This window comes from Schistosoma mansoni, assembly GCF_000237925.1.
Source record: "Schistosoma mansoni, WGS project CABG00000000 data, chromosome W unplaced supercontig 0115, strain Puerto Rico, whole genome shotgun sequence".
Classification (NCBI taxonomy): Eukaryota; Metazoa; Platyhelminthes; class Trematoda; order Strigeidida; family Schistosomatidae; genus Schistosoma; species Schistosoma mansoni.
This window is the reverse complement of record NW_017386021.1, coordinates 771,670-790,847: the sequence shown is the minus strand read 5'-3', so window position 1 is coordinate 790,847 and position 19,178 is coordinate 771,670. Positions and strand designations below refer to the sequence as shown.

At 34.4% G+C, this 19,178-nt stretch overlaps 2 protein-coding genes across 2 annotated transcripts in view; one reads left to right on the top strand and one right to left on the bottom strand.

The window, feature by feature from the left end:
• Positions 1-13,381, top strand: part of Smp_137550 (dynein heavy chain, 3' fragment) — a gene marked incomplete at both ends in the record, with an annotated part of 48,595 nt that extends 35,214 nt beyond the window's left edge. The window contains 4 exons of the mRNA XM_018791004.1: positions 1,614-1,921; positions 3,931-4,282; positions 9,787-9,963; positions 13,169-13,381. Of these exons, the coding sequence (XP_018645794.1) occupies positions 1,614-1,921; positions 3,931-4,282; positions 9,787-9,963; positions 13,169-13,381 (1,050 nt within the window). The remainder of the gene's footprint in view (positions 1-1,613; positions 1,922-3,930; positions 4,283-9,786; positions 9,964-13,168) is intronic.
• A 1,543-nt stretch (positions 13,382-14,924) lies between these two features.
• Positions 14,925-15,060, bottom strand: Smp_028450 (hypothetical protein; the record flags this gene model as incomplete). Its single annotated transcript, XM_018791003.1, is given in 2 exon segments — positions 14,925-14,996; positions 15,001-15,060. Coding segments are annotated over 2 exon segments (132 nt in total), but the record flags the coding sequence as incomplete, so codon positions are not given.
• Positions 15,061-19,178: the final 4,118 nt, after the last annotated feature.

Genomic DNA, 19,178 nt, shown 5'->3' with positions numbered 1-19,178 from the left:
AGATCACAATGTTAAGAAACTCTAGATTGGTGTTTATTTTTCTACTATCAAACATTGATTTATATCATGACAGATTAAGAAACAGAGAAATAAGTGAAAAATAAATGTAATAAAATGTAATGTAATAAAATGTAATAAAATAAACAACGTTAACTGGAAAAATGATTACGATGGTTTACTGTACATTTCAGCTACCAATCAAGTCCCGAATGAACTAGGAAAAGTGAGAACATAAGAATACGCTGGAGCCGATCAAAATAATTCATTTTGACAATTAGCTGAACTGTTTTATTAAACTTGGCTAAGTGGGTATTCAGCACATTCACCATAAATCATCAATAATTGTATCTGACTAACTGTTTAGACTCATGAGATATCGTATGATCTGTTAAGTTCCACTTGCTATATTAATGATCTATACACAAAAGTGGATAAATAGATAAATTCATCAAGGATTTAAGTTAGCAATTAAACATTTATAAGAATTTTGGTAACCAATTTTAATTACTTAACTATCAGTCTTCAATTTCTGGTGCATACCAAATGTTTGACTTAAAACAGTCATTCTGTTTAGTGATAAAAGCAGAACATATCGATTTGTAACAATCAAGATTACAAATTATTAAATTAGCCTAATGAAAATCCTCCTTAGTTTTAGGATCAACAAGATTTTTGTAGTTGTTGTACTTAATTTACTTTCCTTATAAAACTATTATTAGTCAGTAAACTAATGTTTAGTATGTTTGATTTCGTTATGGTTCACTTAAAAATGAATTTTATTAGTCTTATATTCATAAATGATTTAGCTAGATGAAAGCGTAAATAAAGAAGTATGAGAATGACTACTGTTGTGATTTAATCTTGGGATGTAATTGGTTGAAACATTTTTAGAAAAAATATGAAAGACGATTAATTACCCTTTTAGTCAAAGATGAATTAAAGAGAATTAATTTCTATTTTCGTTATCCAAACTAATTAAGGGTGAAAGAGCTAATTCTCTATTCATTTAGTATTGTTTGTTTGAATCTTCCGATTGCTGTTTTAGGACTGCAACTGGTCAGTCTCTAATTGGCATATGTGCATACTGTACGTATTGCCTCGATATAGCCTTAATTCACAAGCATGGTAGGCAGAGATGGATAGTGGCCAGCAGTGGAATCCAGGACGCGCGTTTCGTCCTATTTGGGACTCGTTAGCTGGATGTACCTGCATCTCAGAGTTGATGTTCACTCTGGGACTCGAACCCAGTACCCTCGCTTCTCTATGTTTTAAAGAGACTGCTGGGAAGTCATACAAAACTTAACATTTCACGTAGTTGTATAAGCTTTTTAAGTCAAATATTTGCTAACAATGATATAATATCACAACAAATTACAAGTTGATAATTTGCCTACTGGTTATCAAGCAGAATGAAATAGAATTTTCTTGATGATTTAATAAACACAACCAATATATGGCTTAAATTTGAATTTCCGTGCCTAGTTGAATGTTATTTCTTAAGAAACTTATTGGTTAGAATTTATTACGTATTTATCCTTATTAACTTTCTATCATTTAAATTTTCCACATCCTCATAGTTTTTTTTACTTGATGACTAAAAAATAAAATCATAGGTATACCTTGATTACATTCGAAGTTTACCAATTAATGACCCGCCGGAAATATTTGGATTACATGAAAATGCTAATATTACATTTGCTCAAAATGAAACATTTACACTATTAGGCTATTTATTATTGTTACAACCAAAAACATCCAGTACATCAGGGCATGGAAAACAACGTGAAGAGATTGTTGAAGAAATTAGTCGTTCATTATTAACAACATGTCCACAATTATTTGATTTATCAAGTGTAATTCATAAATATCCAGTTATGTATGAACAGTCAATGAATACAGTCTTAACACAAGAAGTTATCAGGTAAGAATCGATATGTGCGTACATGATAGATGGGTTGATATATATTATGTCTTATAAAGTACCGATATTTCGAAAGTAAACCCAATACTAATTAGCGGTAGTAAATATAATTTACATTCAGGAATTGCCTCTACCTTGGTTGTTTCCTTTTGATGCTACTCTGTACAATAAATTAGAAATAGACAGCTTTTTCAGCCATCATTAGCTGTCCTCGGTGAGGCCTGGTCTATGAAGTAGCGTTTTTAATTGGCATTGAAAAGACTCTCCAAGGTATGTGGTCGGAAAGATCATTTAGCCGATGCTAAGATTTATTGTTCATTTCATCAGAACTTTAGTCAACAGAAATAAAAATGTTAGGTTTGTTACATAACTGTTATGAATTTAAAAATAAAAGACCGTATGCCAATTTTTTATGATTTCATAAAAGAAAGCTGTCTCCAATTTGTTGTTATTTTATGCCCGGCTTTTTATCACGTGAATTATCCACCAATCGGAATACGACTTTTCCAATCTTAACACTGTGCCAAAAATAATTACGTTCGACCGGTATGAGCAGTCTAGCGTCCTTTTTTAGTCTTTTGTCCGCCTAGCCCTTCCAATTGAGTCCAGAACATCAATTACAGCTTCTGCTATACGAATCATTTATTTCAAGCATACTCGGTTTATATACCAGACATACAGACCGCATCATACCATAAAATAGAAAATAATATTTGTACAAGATCAAACCAAATGTGGCTGTGATCATGGGAGACAATAATCAATAAAACTAAACATAATTTAGGAACGGTGATTCGTATAATAATAATCCATAGGTCAAAATGAAGCTTATAATAATATGAATATAGATATACACAATCTAATCACTGAATAGTTATACAATAAGAATATATAGAGAGAGTAATCGTCCATTAATAGATCCCGAAAGTTATCCGTATTTACGTCTTTGCTAGGATATAACAATAACCAGCAACTTTTCCCCATGATTTAATTCTCTAACACACAAGTGACAATAAGGTGTAAGTCACTATGGTAAAATTTTATATTTAAGTCATGATGGGGTTGCCGACCCCAACCCTCCTTCTTTTCCCGGGCTTGGGACCCGACAGTAACTCTAGAAGAGCTACAGGCGGATTTAAGGAAATAAGGTAAGAAAAGATTAATCAATTATTAGTGGAAACCTGTATAAAAACCTAAGACCGACTGGATCCTTTATTCCACAACCATATGGCCTCTCTAAATACAAAACGAAAATATCCTTCCACGTTCTGTACTGGATATGAATAACTCACTATACCGTGCTATTGCTAAATGACTAGTTAAACTGACAAGAACATGAAGTGGGTGACTTTAGTTTAATGAGCAGCACTGGACGGGCGTTCTTTGCAAGTATGGGACACTCAGCAGTGTGCAAGCACTACCCCATAGCCCATAAAACATTGGATCCCAGCCCAGTTATCTAATGACTAAGCGTTTGTGTGCAAAACTAAAGGTCCTGGGCCCAGACCTCAGTTTCAGAGTAATGGATGCTCATTCCCGAGGACGTAACGGTTGTTCAATGCTACCAGGTTTTCAATGGTTATCTAATTTAGATAGGTTCGTGATTTCAATAAAATTATTGAAACTGTCCAATGAACGATGTGTAGATTATTTGGTAAGACTACTGTTTATGGACGACCTTTGAGAGACGCTAAAGTGTCCTTGGGAAAACTCATCTACCTACTAGTGTAAAAAGAGGACTACAAATTGTTGTTGATAATTCTAATTAAGAGTTAGAAGATAAGTTAGGAACTAGAATTTTGACTACAAACATCAGCTATAATGCCAAAGTGATATGCAACTATGCAGACAGATGAATTTTGCGCTAAAATCCTAGACTTGCTGTCTTAAGTTTCATTGATTTGTCCAAAAATTATAATCTCGCCGATGGTTCGATTTCATTCTTATTTATGCTTTAGTTCAAGTAATTGACCTTCTCCGTGTTTCTTTCATTCATTGAAAAAATACAGATACAATAACTTATTATCAACTATACAAACTACACTGAATGATTTAATGAAAGCATTAAAAGGTTTTGTAGTAATGTCAGCTAATTTAGAAGAAATGGCTAGATCATTATTTGATAACCGTGTACCAACCATGTGGGCTAGTAAAGCATATCCAAGTTTAAAACCATTAGCAGCATGGATAGAAGATTTAGTGATGCGTGTGAAATTTATTCAAGAATGGATTGATCATGGTGTGCCTAGTGTATTCTGGATAAGTGGGTTCTTTTTTCCACAAGCATTTTTAACTGGAACATTACAAAATTATGCTAGAAAAAAAGTTATTTCTGTAGATACAATTTCATTTGATTTTAAAGTAAGTAGTGCGTTTGTTGTTTTTTCGACAATGTTTAATGTTCAGTAAATAGATAATTATAAATTTAGGAGTATATACTTGCTTGACCTGTTTATAATCTACTCGGCAAGTAAAAAAAGTCTATTACTGACATACGTCTGTTACCCCTCGTGGAGGAGCACAGATCGCCCACCAGCATTCTCCATCCAACTCTGTCCTGGAGAACCCCTTCCAGTTGTTTTTAGTTAATATTCATCCTTTTCATGTCTACTTCCCATTCCCGACGCAATGTGTCCATTGGCCTTCCTATTTTCCGTTTCCCTTCAGGATTCCAAGTTTACTAACTTGCTTCGTGATGCCGTTTGATGATTTCCTCAATGCGTCCTATTCACTTCCAGCGTATTTTCCTAATTTCTCCTTCATCTGGAAGTTGGTTTTTTCTCTCCCACAGTAGGTTGTTGCTGATGGTATCCGGCCAACGGATATTGAGAATCTTGCGTAGACTATTTATAAATACTTGTACCTTCTTGATGATGGTTGTAGTAGAAAAAGGTCTATTAGCTTGTCATTTTATAAACTGTGGTCAGCTAATCAGTGACAAGAGTATGAAAATAGTACTTAAGCCTAGTATAATTGAGGCAATTAGATTAGTGTTACTACCACGCTTTAAATACTGAGCCAGCATCAACGATAAACAAGGGGAATCTGATGCAGATGTGAAGCTACGGATTAGCAAAGCAAGGGGAACATTTCTACGACTGGAGAATGCCTGAGAGTCGAAAGAACTATCATCTAAAACCGAAATCAGAATTTTTCATGCAAACGTCAAAAGAGTTCTATTATACGGAGCTGAAACTTGAAGAACTACTATGGATATTATCAAAAAGTACAGGCATTTATGAACAGCTGTCTATGCAAGACGTTACACATCCGTTGGCTGGACAACACTAGCAACAACTTACTCTGTCAGAAAACTTCCATTTGAGGGAGAAATTAGGAGAGGACGCTGGAGTTGGACGCGACTCATATTACCCAAACCATCAAACTGCATCACGAGGCAAGCGATAACTTGGAATCCCTAAGGCGTAAGGAGAAGAGGCAAACCAAAGAACACATGACCCCGGGAATAGGATGCAAGCATGAAGGCCACGTGTATCATTTGATAAGGACTAGGAAGAAAAGCCGAGGACAGAATTGCCTAAAGAAACCTGGTTAGTGGACTATGCCCCACTAGGCTTAATAGTAAATAATCTTGAAACCTGAAGTTCGACAGTTCGAACGGATTTTGTGCGTACTTTCTCACCGGGTATCATACTATATACTATTAAACAGTGTTCAGGTCGGAACACCTTGTACAATAGGAGATAATTATATGGGATTTACGCCACTTGGTTTTTCACGACTATTGATATGGTATTCTGACTGTTGTGCAACCCATCGATGTAAAACATTAACAGGTATTAGTCCAAACAAAATTAGTGACAACCTTTTTATATTTTTCGGTTACATTCCTCATAAACAGTTAGATATACACTTTGACTAGATGAAGTCTACTTTAAAGTTTTTTACTCAACATTCACTTATGAAAGATTACTTCTCTCTACGTTCTATCTATTCAGAATACTGAAAGTAAGTTCTATATAATACATTTCTTAGTGCCAGACTGACACAGTAGTTTGACAATATAATAACAAGGAATTGGACAAAAAACTAACTGATTACATATACGATCATTATGTGTATGTGTCAGGTTAATTAACAACCAATTAACCCTTTACAATGAACTTTAGACCAACACTTGGTGAGATGATAAATTTAAAGTTCAAAAGTCAAATCATTAAGGAATTCTACATGTTGTAACTACACAACTATTCAGAACAACCAATCACAACCTTCATTTTACAGGTGAACTACTTAACTGATCTCAGGGAAATTTTGATAAACTGAGCTTATTTTTAGGATTTGTTCATGATATTTTCTTGGATTATAATAAGGACAACACTCAGATTATATCAAGGCCTTCAACGTCACTCAACAAGTATAAGAATAACAATAGGTATGAAAAGTATTTGTAACTGAAACGGAGAGTTCTGCAGATATTCAACTGTCTAAGCTGAATGAAACTAAGGACAAGCGCTAATTTAATGTTTCTATCAGAATAGCATGAATTCATTTTATTTCGTTTGGTTCATGCTTTTACTAATACGCTCTCTACTTTAAACAACACCATAAATTGAGATAGACGTCTTTCCATGTATTACTTTGGACTCAGTCAATTTAGTTCGTGAAAGTTCATAATTTAACCTAATGGTTTAATTTTCTCCCGTTGAACTTTACACTTAAACATTTTACTTCCGATGAACCCAATATATCGAATAGGCTGCTTCATGAGTATGAAATGTAATTATTCAAAATAACGTATATGACGTTCATGAACGCAAAAGGCAAGAAACTGAACTTATATGTCAATCCTGGCGGTACTTCTTAAAAAAGTCCATCTTCAACTCCTAGGGGAAGTAACTCAGCAACGTGTCTCCTTAGTCCATTGAAGAGATAAGTAACCTACTGTAGAAAAATGATAAACTTCTTCATAATAGTCAATAAGATTTTTAATTTAAATTCGGCTAAAAAATACATTTTTAAAGATTATTAAATACTTTTCATTATTTTATTCATGTAAAGGTAATGAAGGAGAACAATGAGAAATTGAATAAATCACCTAACGATGGAAGCTATATTCGTGGTTTGTATCTAGAAGGCGCTGGTTGGGATTCCACACTTAATTTGTTATGTGAATCACGACCAAAAGAATTATTTGTCAATATGCCAGTCATATGGCTTATACCAACAGAAAATCGTAAATCACCAAGTCAAGGAATTTACGAATGTCCAGTATACAAAACTCTAACACGTGCAGGTAATGTCTATTTAGTTATGGTTAAGGAATTTATAATAGTATATGAAATATAAATTTTATGATGAGCTAGTATGCATTAAGTAATTAATAAAAATAAGGAAGCACTGGATAGATGTTTTGTCCCACTTGGGTACTTTTCAGGAATGTAAACCCATTACTATTTACCGTTGAATGCTTGAAACCAGATATGAAATCGACCCCCTGTAGAGTTAGGAGTGCTCACTACTAAGACAACTGTTCTTTTCGCTTTTATTCTCCGACTGGCATCAGTTCATCATATATATATATATATATATATATATATATATATATATATATATATAGGTTTACTAAATCTTTACGTTTTAAGAGGTATGCAGGAATCAAAACAAGAGTTAGTGATCAGATAAAATTTGTCAATGACATTTACGAGACTATTACTTAAGAAGGTATCCCAGTCTGAGAAACTTACCAGGGAGTTCAGGAGGCCCCAGTCAACATGCCTATAGTTTCTGTAGTCATGGACTTTTTGTATGGGTTGATTATAAAAGGGACATAGAGAGCAACAACTACTATTTTATGGTCACTGCTTTCAAATTTATTGTATAGTTGTATAGACAGTCGGATGATATCTCAACAAAATATTAGATCAAGTACACCTAATGATAACGGATGCACATTACAGGATCCGCAAATACTAACACGTCATAGAGGACCAAAGGATGAAGCTACAAAGGACACTAACGTCAGAGCACTTGGAAATCTTGACAACAGCCATCAAAGTATCATGCAAATGACAGAGAATAAAGAAGAAACATCCTAAAGAAGAAAATAATCAAAATCTCAAAACCAACCATGTAAGAAAACATGAACAACTGCATGGTCAACCTGTCAAAACAACCACTAACAAACATACGACACCTACTCCAAAAGAGATTAAACTACAGTACAAGCGACGCCTCAAAACTGGAATTCTTCGCAGCACTAGAGCCATCACTTAAAACTTCCGGAATAAGTGAGGAAACGTAACAAGAAATAAGACAAACTATAGTACCACTAACTCAAGGGATGAAGGACAAGAACCAACTGACTTCACAAGAACAAAAAGCTTTGAAAAAACTAACTAGAAAAGATATTGTCATCGTTCCAGCGGACAAAGGGCGCATCACAGTGACTATGGACGAAGAAGAATACATCAAGAAAGCCGAGGAACTACTCAAGGATAAAAGCACATACAAACCGATGGACATAAAGCCAGTCAAAAAGTTAGACAACCGAATGTCAAAGACTTTAAACAAGCTTGTCAAAGCGGGAGAAATAACAAAGCAAGATCAATGGAGAATGGAATCCAATGGACCAGTGCTCCCTCGATTCTACGGCAGGCCGAAGATAGACAAACTAAACATCCCACTATGTCCAATTGCAGCACTACGCGGAACGCCAACATACAATTTGTCAAGAGAAATTTCACGAATATTGAAACATTTAGTGGATTCATCGAACCATTCCATCAAATCCGCCACACAATTCCTTGGTCAGATTAAGGACATTCAAATCAATGACGACGAGCTGGTGATATCCGTCGATGTAACAGCGCTATTCACCTCAATTGAACCAAGCTTAGCAAAAGAAGCGCTATCCCTACTTCTCATCAACGACGAAAATCCTGCAAAGTACACGAAGCTTCAAAGTCAAAGTCTACTAAAACTCATCGATTTATCCCTAACGACATATTTTCAATTCAACAACAAAAATTCTCGAACAAACAAAAGGGACACCGATGGGATCACCAATATCACGACTTTTCGCAGAAGCAGTGATGCAGAGACTAGAAGCCTCGATCTTACTAATGATCAAGCCAAAAAATTGGATTCGCCATGTAGACGACACATTCCTCATAGTCAAAAAGGAGTAGCTAGAACACACCTACAAGCTGATCAACAACGTCTTCAATGACATCAAGTTCACAATGAAACAGGAGTCAAATGACAAGCTACCATTCTTGGATATATTAATCACCAGAACCAACACAAAGAAACCGGAGACTCAAGTGTACAGGAAGCCGACCCACACTGATCAAATCCTCAACTATAATAGCAATAACTCAAGAGCTCATAAAATCAATTGCGTACAAATCTTGTTCAAGAAGGCGAGAACACACTGCAATACAATTACAGCACGAAAAAAAATGAAGAAAAATACTGGATAACCATCCTTCAAAATAACGGCTACCCAATCTTCGTCCAAAAAAACTAGCCACACCCATCATCAGAAACAAAGTCAAGTACAGAAATCAACAAAAGGATAACCCTACCATACACAAAAGGTATATCAGAAACGACAAGACTGCTGAAAACCTTCGGAATAGGTGTTGCGCACAAACCAACAAAATCCCTTTCATTCAATCCTATGCAAACCAAAAGATGAAATGACAAAAGAAGACAAACCAAACACCATCTACAAAATAAATTGTGCCAACTGCGAAAAACACTACATCGGATAAAGCGGACGCCCTCTTCAACTTCGTCCGCATGAATATCAATTAACAGTCAAACGCCACGACATTTCTTCACTCATATCAATACACGTGGACAACTGTGGACACACATCCGACTGGAAAAATGTGGAGATTTTGGATAAAAGAAATTCCGAAAACACTAGAGAATTTTTAGAAACTTGGCACTCAGGTCAATCAGCAGTAAACAAGAACATTGAAATCAATTCAATTTCTCAACCAATCAGGAAAATTATGCAGAAACATAGAAACAAAAATCAAACAAATGGGAGATACAACCAAAACAAAGAAGTAAACAATGACAGATTTAAGGTCAACAAGAATCAATCAATATCGAGGTGTACAGGACAAGCTGTGAACCACATGTGGAGAAATTCGAACACATCACTTCTACCCGAAGTTTGTGCTGATGTCGTTCAGAAGAATGATGAAAGCTCCACGACAAAACCATCCAGCTCAGAGAACAAAACTCCATTAAAATCATCCACCTGAGCTATACATCTTCACCATCTCAAAGTCTCTGTAGTATCGAGCAATAGGTATTATTAATGTTAGCACTTATCAAACTCAAATTTTTATGTGAATATTTCAATGTTAATCCAGTGATAATCGTGTTTCGTAGGGATGAATAGGAAGTAAGTTTAATAACTTACGAGAAGTCCAGCATGAATGGATGGATAGTGAGAAAGATTATGAATTATACTAAAAATTCTAGTTGTGTAATTAAGTACGTAAAATACCTCAATGATTTAAACGTTTGAAATAATTTATTATTATTATATTTTACTCTAAACTTGCAGGAACTTTATCTACTACTGGTCATTCAACAAATTTTGTATTTTCTATTGAAATTCCAACTGATCAACAACAAAAACACTGGGTCCAACGTGGTGTAGCTTTATTATGTGCATTGAATTATTAAAACAATTAACACATTTGTATTGTTTAAATACAGAAAATACAAATCAGATATGTTTGAGAGGAATGATTACAATATTGTTATTATTATTAACCATACATAGGTATCTATTCTTTGCATTCACTATATTATTTTAATTATAATCATCACATCTTAAAAGAAAAGAATTAACATAAGAGAAATTCAAAAAAAAATTAGATAATGGTGCAATATGTGTGCATGTAACATCGGTTTCCACAAACAGTTCTATTCTCGCATATATAACTGCCGGGAGGCAAGCACTTATAACTCTCGCTTATAATAACTGGATAGAAGTTTATTTAAAGGTTTAGACTAGTTTACTTTCCAAGTACCTGGATTTGAGCCACATAGTATGAGGACTAATGATACTATCTGGTTGCCCAAACCAGAGGTCGAACCTGAGATTCAGCGACTGAAAGTCGAACGTCATAACAAATAAGTCACCGCTTAAGACGTTTATACATATATGTACACATATTATAAAAATAAATCTCTTGTGAGCTTTTGTTGATTGATATGTTTACGTGTGTGATCACCGTTTATCGCCAGAGTGTAAAGATGGGAGAGGAAACTTTCAAAATAATATTACGATGACTGTAGTACATAAAGTCAATTACTACTGATGAGCGGATAGTTCAGCCCAATATAATTGTCCAAAAAGAGCAAGTGTATCAAAAGTAAATAAACTATTAGCATATTCAAAACAAACGTTATATTTACAATAAACTGAAAAATTATAACGAAATACTAACAAATACAGTACAAAAACTGTCAATTATAATAAAAAGAGGCTTTCTTTCCTCTCAATATTACAAAAACAGCCATTGAACAATTAAGTTAATAGTATAATGGAAACAGACATACTGATTATATACAACATTCTCAATGTCCAATAAGTGTGACGTAACCAGAATTTTTAGCTGTTTTTCTGTCCATTAAGTAAATTAAAGTATCGCACTACAGTGTAATTTTTATTGGAGATTTCACTTCCAGCCTTAACATTTTATATGTAAGTGTTTGTCATCTGAGGTTTTAGCCAGCGTTAAACTAGCGTTTTCATTGCATACAACTGGAGATGCTTGAAATGAAATCTTTAGGGAAAACTAAACTTTGATATACAGTATAGAATAATTGAAAAAAGATGGACGGAAATGCTGGATAAAATACACCTTTCATACATTGAAAACGTTGGAGATAACTAGAGCCTGATATTATTCTTAGTTGCTTTACGTTGATATATGTAATACGTAAACAAATTTACGAGATTTCATTTAATGACTTTAATTGTATATCTTTTAAATTACTAACTAATTGAACACGTTGTTCTAATGACCATTGAGGATACCAAAAATAAAATAAACGTATTTGACATTGAAATATATCTGATGAATCCAATTTTTCAACTAATTCTGAACTAATTTGCAAATTCGTATTCATTAAATGTGCTAAGAATGTATCATTCATTTGATGATCAATAGTATTGTTCTGACGAATAGAATCATTATCATGCTCACTGGTATTCATTTCACTTATTATGGATAATGAATCATCAATAGATAAATGATGATCCACTGTTTCAAGACAATTTAATGTAGAAAGAAATAATTCACGTTCACAGTTGTTCCATTCAGAAAACCAATGAAGAACTAAACGTACCGCCTGAATTGAAGGTATTTGTATATTCATTGAAATTACTGAGTTCCAAGAAATTTTGATAAACTGAATGTTTCGAAATTTAAAAGAGGAAAGAAAGTTAAAAGTTTAGTGGTATTCAACAATCACTTCTTATCAATTGAGAACAGACTAAATTTATGAAAAAAATATTCACATGCCGATGGAGTTCAGACAGAAATTCAGTAAGATCACCAGAAATTTAGTGGATATGAAGTAAAAAGCGCTAGAGGATTTAGAATAATTAACGAATATCAAACGCGTTACTTATTTTCCTTTGTAGAGGGGATTAGTATTATTTTTTCCGAAGGGATCTATCTATACAGTAAGAAAACGTGGTAAATCACACTATATCCTGATAAACATACTTAACACCAGATGGTTTCACTTACAAAATTCCTTTGACGACCCACTGACCTTTATTCATCTAGTAAACTTCACCTTAGTTGTGTTGTTTCATCGTTTGTAGATTCATCTCCTTTACTTCACATAGTTAGATTTCCAACATAAAGATCCTCATCAGTCATAACTGCAATATTCACAAACACTAACTGACAGCATCTTACCAGATTTTTTTATCTAATTCTGAAGTTCCCTTTTGAAAATAATCCACTGAAACATGAAAATCTTTTTATAGGTAACTATAGTCTGTATGAAAATGATGATAGGTTTTCAAATACAATTTGACTTCATTTTTTCAACAGAAAATCTTGTTCTTAGCCTTGACTAAACATTATAAAATGAAATGTATAAAGTAACTTCTATTTATTAGACAATAATTGTACTTAATAAAATACACTAGAATATTTTCACTAGTCAAGTGGATACTAATTCAGTAAAAATGTTTGGGTATTCAGAATTACCATATTTGGACATGTAAAATAGTATCCAAGTATTATTGTAGCGCTCACTTCTTGTCTGGTTTTTATGATGAAATTGTTTTCTTCATCTAGTCTGTTATATCGAAGATGTTATCTATTTTCCTTAACGATTTCTAGCAATAACATGAGATCTCACCAAAAGTTTTTATCGATCTCAAACAGAATATGGCTTTTTCTATTAAAGACACGGACAAAACAGTATAGATATTACGAATAATTAAGTCACGGAATTCAAAGGAAACAACACAAAATCTAATTATGTTTATATATATAACTCACCTATAGTCTATTTGTAGTGTTCAAATTGAGTTAGACAGTTATTTGCAACTATGCAAGGATCATGTGATAGTAAAGGGAATTCATCAGTTTCTACGATATCCTGTCAAACTCGATGTTAGCAAATACTAAACCATTACAGTTGAAAGTAATTGAGCTGAGTAGAAAAAAAGAGTATAAAAGAGAACATGAACCAGTGATTTGACACAAAAAAGTTGGATTATTAACAGAATAATGAAATATTGGTATTATCATGTTAGGCCGGTGACGTTGCGTGCCGCAGCAAGGTTACACGTTATGTCTTTTCGAACAATAGACCCAGAAATTGATCACCTTATCACTGATAACATGTTACTTTAATTCCCTCGCTAGTCAGTCATCATTATTCATCTCATCGTCCTCATATTTAATTATAACAACATAAACAGTGTATATTTCTGCCCAAATCTAAACTGATTGACATATTTATGATATTGTATGATAGCATTTGTTATTTTAATGGAAAGTATAGAAAACAAGTAAAAATTTTAATAAGCATATATATAATAGTGTGTATTAAAATGTACTTCTATGGGTGTACTAGTTCAATGCATTCAATTTTAACCAGAACAAGAAGAATAGAGAATACGTACATCAACAATACACTGATAGAAGAAAATAGAAAATCATAACGTAAATAATATTATTAGTAATTCAAAAAAATACAATGAAATAGCTGCATTTCCGCTTCAAGACTAACTTAATATCATAGTATTATGTAGCAAAAAAGAATACCAGAAAAATACAACAACAATAATAATAGATTGATGGCAACCATTGTAGAAAAAATGATGTTAGCGTAATGAGCATAAGGCAATGCGTTAGATAATAAATTCAGTATATAAGCAGTATAATTTTGATCGCGAAAAAATTTAAAGAATAATCAATAAACAAATTAGTCTAGGTCCAAAGAAGTAATAAACAAATTATATAAATTGTTCAAAAAATATATATGTATATCTTCCCCAGAGTCAAAAAAATCCATGGTTTACGAATTTCAAAGGACGACAGGCACTGAATTCATGCAATACACGCATTATTTAAAATGAATAATCGACTATATGCTACTTTCTTTACTTAGAATTTGATCATAACATGCTTGTAATGTAGTCATTAGATAAGGTAATAATCTATGAAGTGATAAACATTACGGTACTAACTTTTCAATAAAAATCCAATTCAGCCCCTAAATACATAATTCCAGCGCGTATTACAACATATTGCATAGTTGGTAATAACTGGTCAAGTCCAGATAAATGAGATAATGTATTATTGAGCTACAGTGTGAGTAACAACAATAGACAAAACATAATAATAAAACACAGCTGAGATAACGCAATCAAATATTAAAGAAAAAAGATCACTTCGATACCAATTTTAGTCCCTGATACTAGAAGTAGCACCATATATCTTATCTGATCTATGAATATAATTGACAGTATCAACTATGATCGTACAAACGATATGCTTTTTTGTAATGTACAACAATTTCTTGTGAACTGACTTATTAATCGTTCCCTATTTTGTCAGAAACGTTAAACAGGATTTTTTAATATTTGCTTCAATCTTGACAGTACCTGTTTTACGATAGACTAACAGTGTAAGGATGTTTAAATGCTACGAGAGAAATTTCAGACTAAAACTTCTCTGGAACCATATCATATTATCAATATTAGTAACATATTTAATTAAGATGGATTGACTATATAAATTAACGACGAACTTTATATTAAGAGATATAAATATTTCAATTTTGGTCCTACAATAGTAACTTATAGATACGTTCCTATACTAAACTTTCTCGTGCATGATATTTACTCCAAAAAGCTAACAAATATGCGGTATCAGAAGCAGATAAACGAAAAGAACGTAAGAATAAAGTAATAACCATCTTATGAATATTATTCATTTTGAATAAGAGATAAAGTCTGGTTGAAATAAATAAAAAAGGAAACACGGAGACACATTTTATATTGAAAAGTTTTATCGTGGAATTATGAATCGTCAAAAGACATAAAAGCTATATGCAGAAGCTTCCTCGTAATACTGTAGGAATGAAAGATCTACATTTTTCGCATCACATTGATAACTATGATGTCTAAATAACTTTTAAAAGGGTTTCTTTAATTATAATCAAAGGGTGAGTACTTGAATTGTTTAATATATCACCTAGCTTTAGTATGAAATGCCATGTGAGAGCATTACGAGAGGGAGAGCTGACTCTCCCGACTCTTGGCCGTATCAGGGCATTTGAGGACGTCTTGAGAAAAGAAAGACTAGAATGATATAATTTGTTAGACTCATATATTGTGTAAATGTTGACCCGATAATTGTTTATTATGTATCTAGTTTTTTTTGTTTGTATACAATGCCGTTCAGTATTATGAATTAAATCGGTTGTGTTTGATTAGTGATTAGTGAAGCGATCCATTATCATGTAATTAATATTATTCATTTACAAAAAGCAATTATATTAGAATGATCCCCTAAGACAATGCGTTCAATTTTCTGGTGAAGTTTTGCTCTCTGAGCCGGGTGGTTTGATCGTGGAGCTTTCATCATTGACAAATAACAAACGCATCAAAATCGATTCAATTTATCGACCGGTCAGAAAAAATCATGGACAAACGTAGAACCGGGAATCGTATCAAAGGGTAATATAATGAAAATAAAGAGGTAGACAATGACAGGTTAAAAGTCGTTATTAACCAACCAAGATTGAGATTGACAGGGCAAGCTGTGAGTCATATGTGGAGAAATTTGATTACTTCACTTTTACCTCAAGTTTGCGCTGATGTTGTTCAGGAAAACAATGAAAGCTCTACGACCAAATCACCCGACCCAGAGAATGAAAATCTACTAAAATAATTCACCCGAGCTCCATGTCTTCTCCACCATTTCACAATGTATACTTTTCCTTGTTTACTTCACAGCTTGTTTCTTTTTTGGCTCATTCTGCATATAAATTACTGGATGCCTACTCAGCGGTTAGCAGTTTATGCGTTCATGTCTGAAGCTGTATGTCCTTGGTTCGAACTCTTTTGTCTATCGATGCGTATTACTTTGTCCGACGCTTTAACCGGGTTGGTGGACACAGAGTCTACCTAGGGGAGTTGGAAAACCCTGATTCCAAACCAATGGTGCACATGGGCTCCAGTATCCTGAAGTAACAAATAGTGTATGAACCAACTATTGGTCACCGGCTACCATGGGACTGTATCTCCTGACGTTGCTCCACTGCCTTGTGGATCAAACCTTTACTTCAAAGGCTTCGGGTGTACTCCCCCCCCACGAAAATCACCTGCTTCAGTCTGTGCACCAGGGCAGTATCCCAGCCCTCACACAAATCGAATGATTTGTGTGGCGCATATCCATTTGGTGCCTCCTTGTACTAATGTTTATATGTTTAAATAAACAGATAATTCGCAAGACATTAAATATTAATTAATATGTATGGAACATTTTAATAAGCACACACAATACCATTGGCAGCAAATACCCCGGTCACACAAACTCCGAAGGATTGACACATTATTTCATGACCATATGTAGAGTTTTTGAGCCATTGACCAGTACACACATTATCTGTGTTAAAAAAAATAAACTGAATAAAAGTGAAGATGCATAATCTGTAAGGATAAAAAAACCCGCATCACGGACCGAATTTAGAAAACCTGAAAAGCAGAAAGTACTGAACAGCCTTTTAGTTCTAGTACAGGAATTTTCGACAGTAAGAACCTACGATGCCTTTGGGAATCGAAAGTGAGACCTAAGAGCCTTGAGGCAATGGTAGCTTAGTGGTCTGAGGGTTAGGCGCTCGATGTGAAACTCGAAAATCCTAGGTTTGGTACCAAGTGGAGTAGTGCGTATGTACTGCTGAGAATTCCTATGCTAGAACAAAACATCTCCCTAATACTTCCCAAGTTATAGTGGTATCCCAACTAAGGTCAATCAGTAATAAATACAACCTGGAAGTTAGAACCAACCTCCATTGAATCCCCGTCAACTAGACCAAATTATTGTTCTCTAAAAAAAAGACCAATGTCAAAGAAGCATTATTTCAACCACTTAGCAATTCATTGGTAGGATCTGTTAAAGTAGTAGGAGGGGATAATTGGTAAAATAAACACGTTTTACCGCTGTAATCAGATAGCCTTAAAAAGCTAAAATAGATTTCAATAATTGTCTAGCTTAGATCGATTTGTCATTTTTATAACATTCAGTAATTTCTACAAACCGATACTGAATATTATCAGGTGATCACTAGCAACCAGCTTCGAGGAAATTTCCACAGTTCTGGTAAGAAGCAGAGATCAGTTAAGTCCAGTAGCGTAAGGTCCCAATCTCCCAAAACTGGGGACAATTTTACCCGTTTTGGGGAAGCCGCTATAGAGAATCTTGAGGAATCTGTGCCATTTCCCAAAGTCGAGAGATTGGGACCCTACGCGACTGGACTCAACTGATCGCTGCTTCTTACCAGAACTGTGGAAATTCCCTCGAAGCTAGTTGCCAGTGATCACCTGATAATAGATGATTGGGGTGTCAGGAATGTGCACACAGAAGACAATGAAATGCCGCACAACATGGCTGGTTGGGGTTGAACTTGCATACCATAGGATCCCGGCTTCGTGGTCTGAAGATTAAGACATTACACACAAAACGGAAGGACTTGGGTCTGACGCTCGAGTTTGATGTGGTGGATGAGAACTGTTGACGATTCACGTACTGGACGAGGCGTGTATTTAATGCTGTCATATTTTCAATGGTTGATCGACGTGGATCGTTTTGTGATCTTAATAAGCTTCAACAGTCTCTACTCGAGTAGAGACTGATAGACTACTTTAAAACAGGAATGTTTGAGTGAAACAGGAGAGCAGTAACGATTCACTAAGTTTTTTACTGATTTTCATCAAATATCTACCATATAAAACCTTAAAACAATATGATTACTACCTAAATTACTGGAAATGTAGTGAGACTGTAATTTACGGACGACCTTTAGGCAACGCTGAGATGACCTTGGAAATGATAAAGGTTAATAGCAGTGTGAGGAATTATAATTGTGGTTGGCAGTTGATGGTTAGGGTTAGGAATTTGATTTATGGTTTTCATCACGAACTGACATTAGCTATAATGCCGAAATAGTATTTAGACAGGTGAGCGGATGAATTTCGCGCCAATACCCAAACAACCAATAAAGGGGAAATAAAGGCGAACAAAGGGGAAATAAAGCGGAAAATGCATTGGAAAATAAGTCGTAAATAAAGGGGAAATGCACCGAAATGTCTGCTTTTTCGCCTGTCCGGGGGAAATAAAGCGGAATTTCCCCTTTCTGTCGCTCTGGTTTTCAAATGTCGCTAAATTTCCGATTTTTCCCCTAAATATCCGACGAATAGCCGATTTTTCCCCTAAATATCCGACGAATAGTCGACTTTTCCCTTAAATATCCGACGAATAGCCGACTTTTCCCCTAAATATCCGACGAATAGCCGACTTTTCCCCTAAATATCCGACGAATAGCCGACTTTTCCCCTAAATATCCGACGAATAGCCGACTTTTCCCCCAAATATCGGACGAATTTCCGACTTCTACCTTCAATATCCGCTACATTCACTGCTTTTCCACTACATACACACTAATGCATTTACCGCAACCGCCTCCTGTGTTCGCTTTCATTCCCACAACACAGCACACGAAT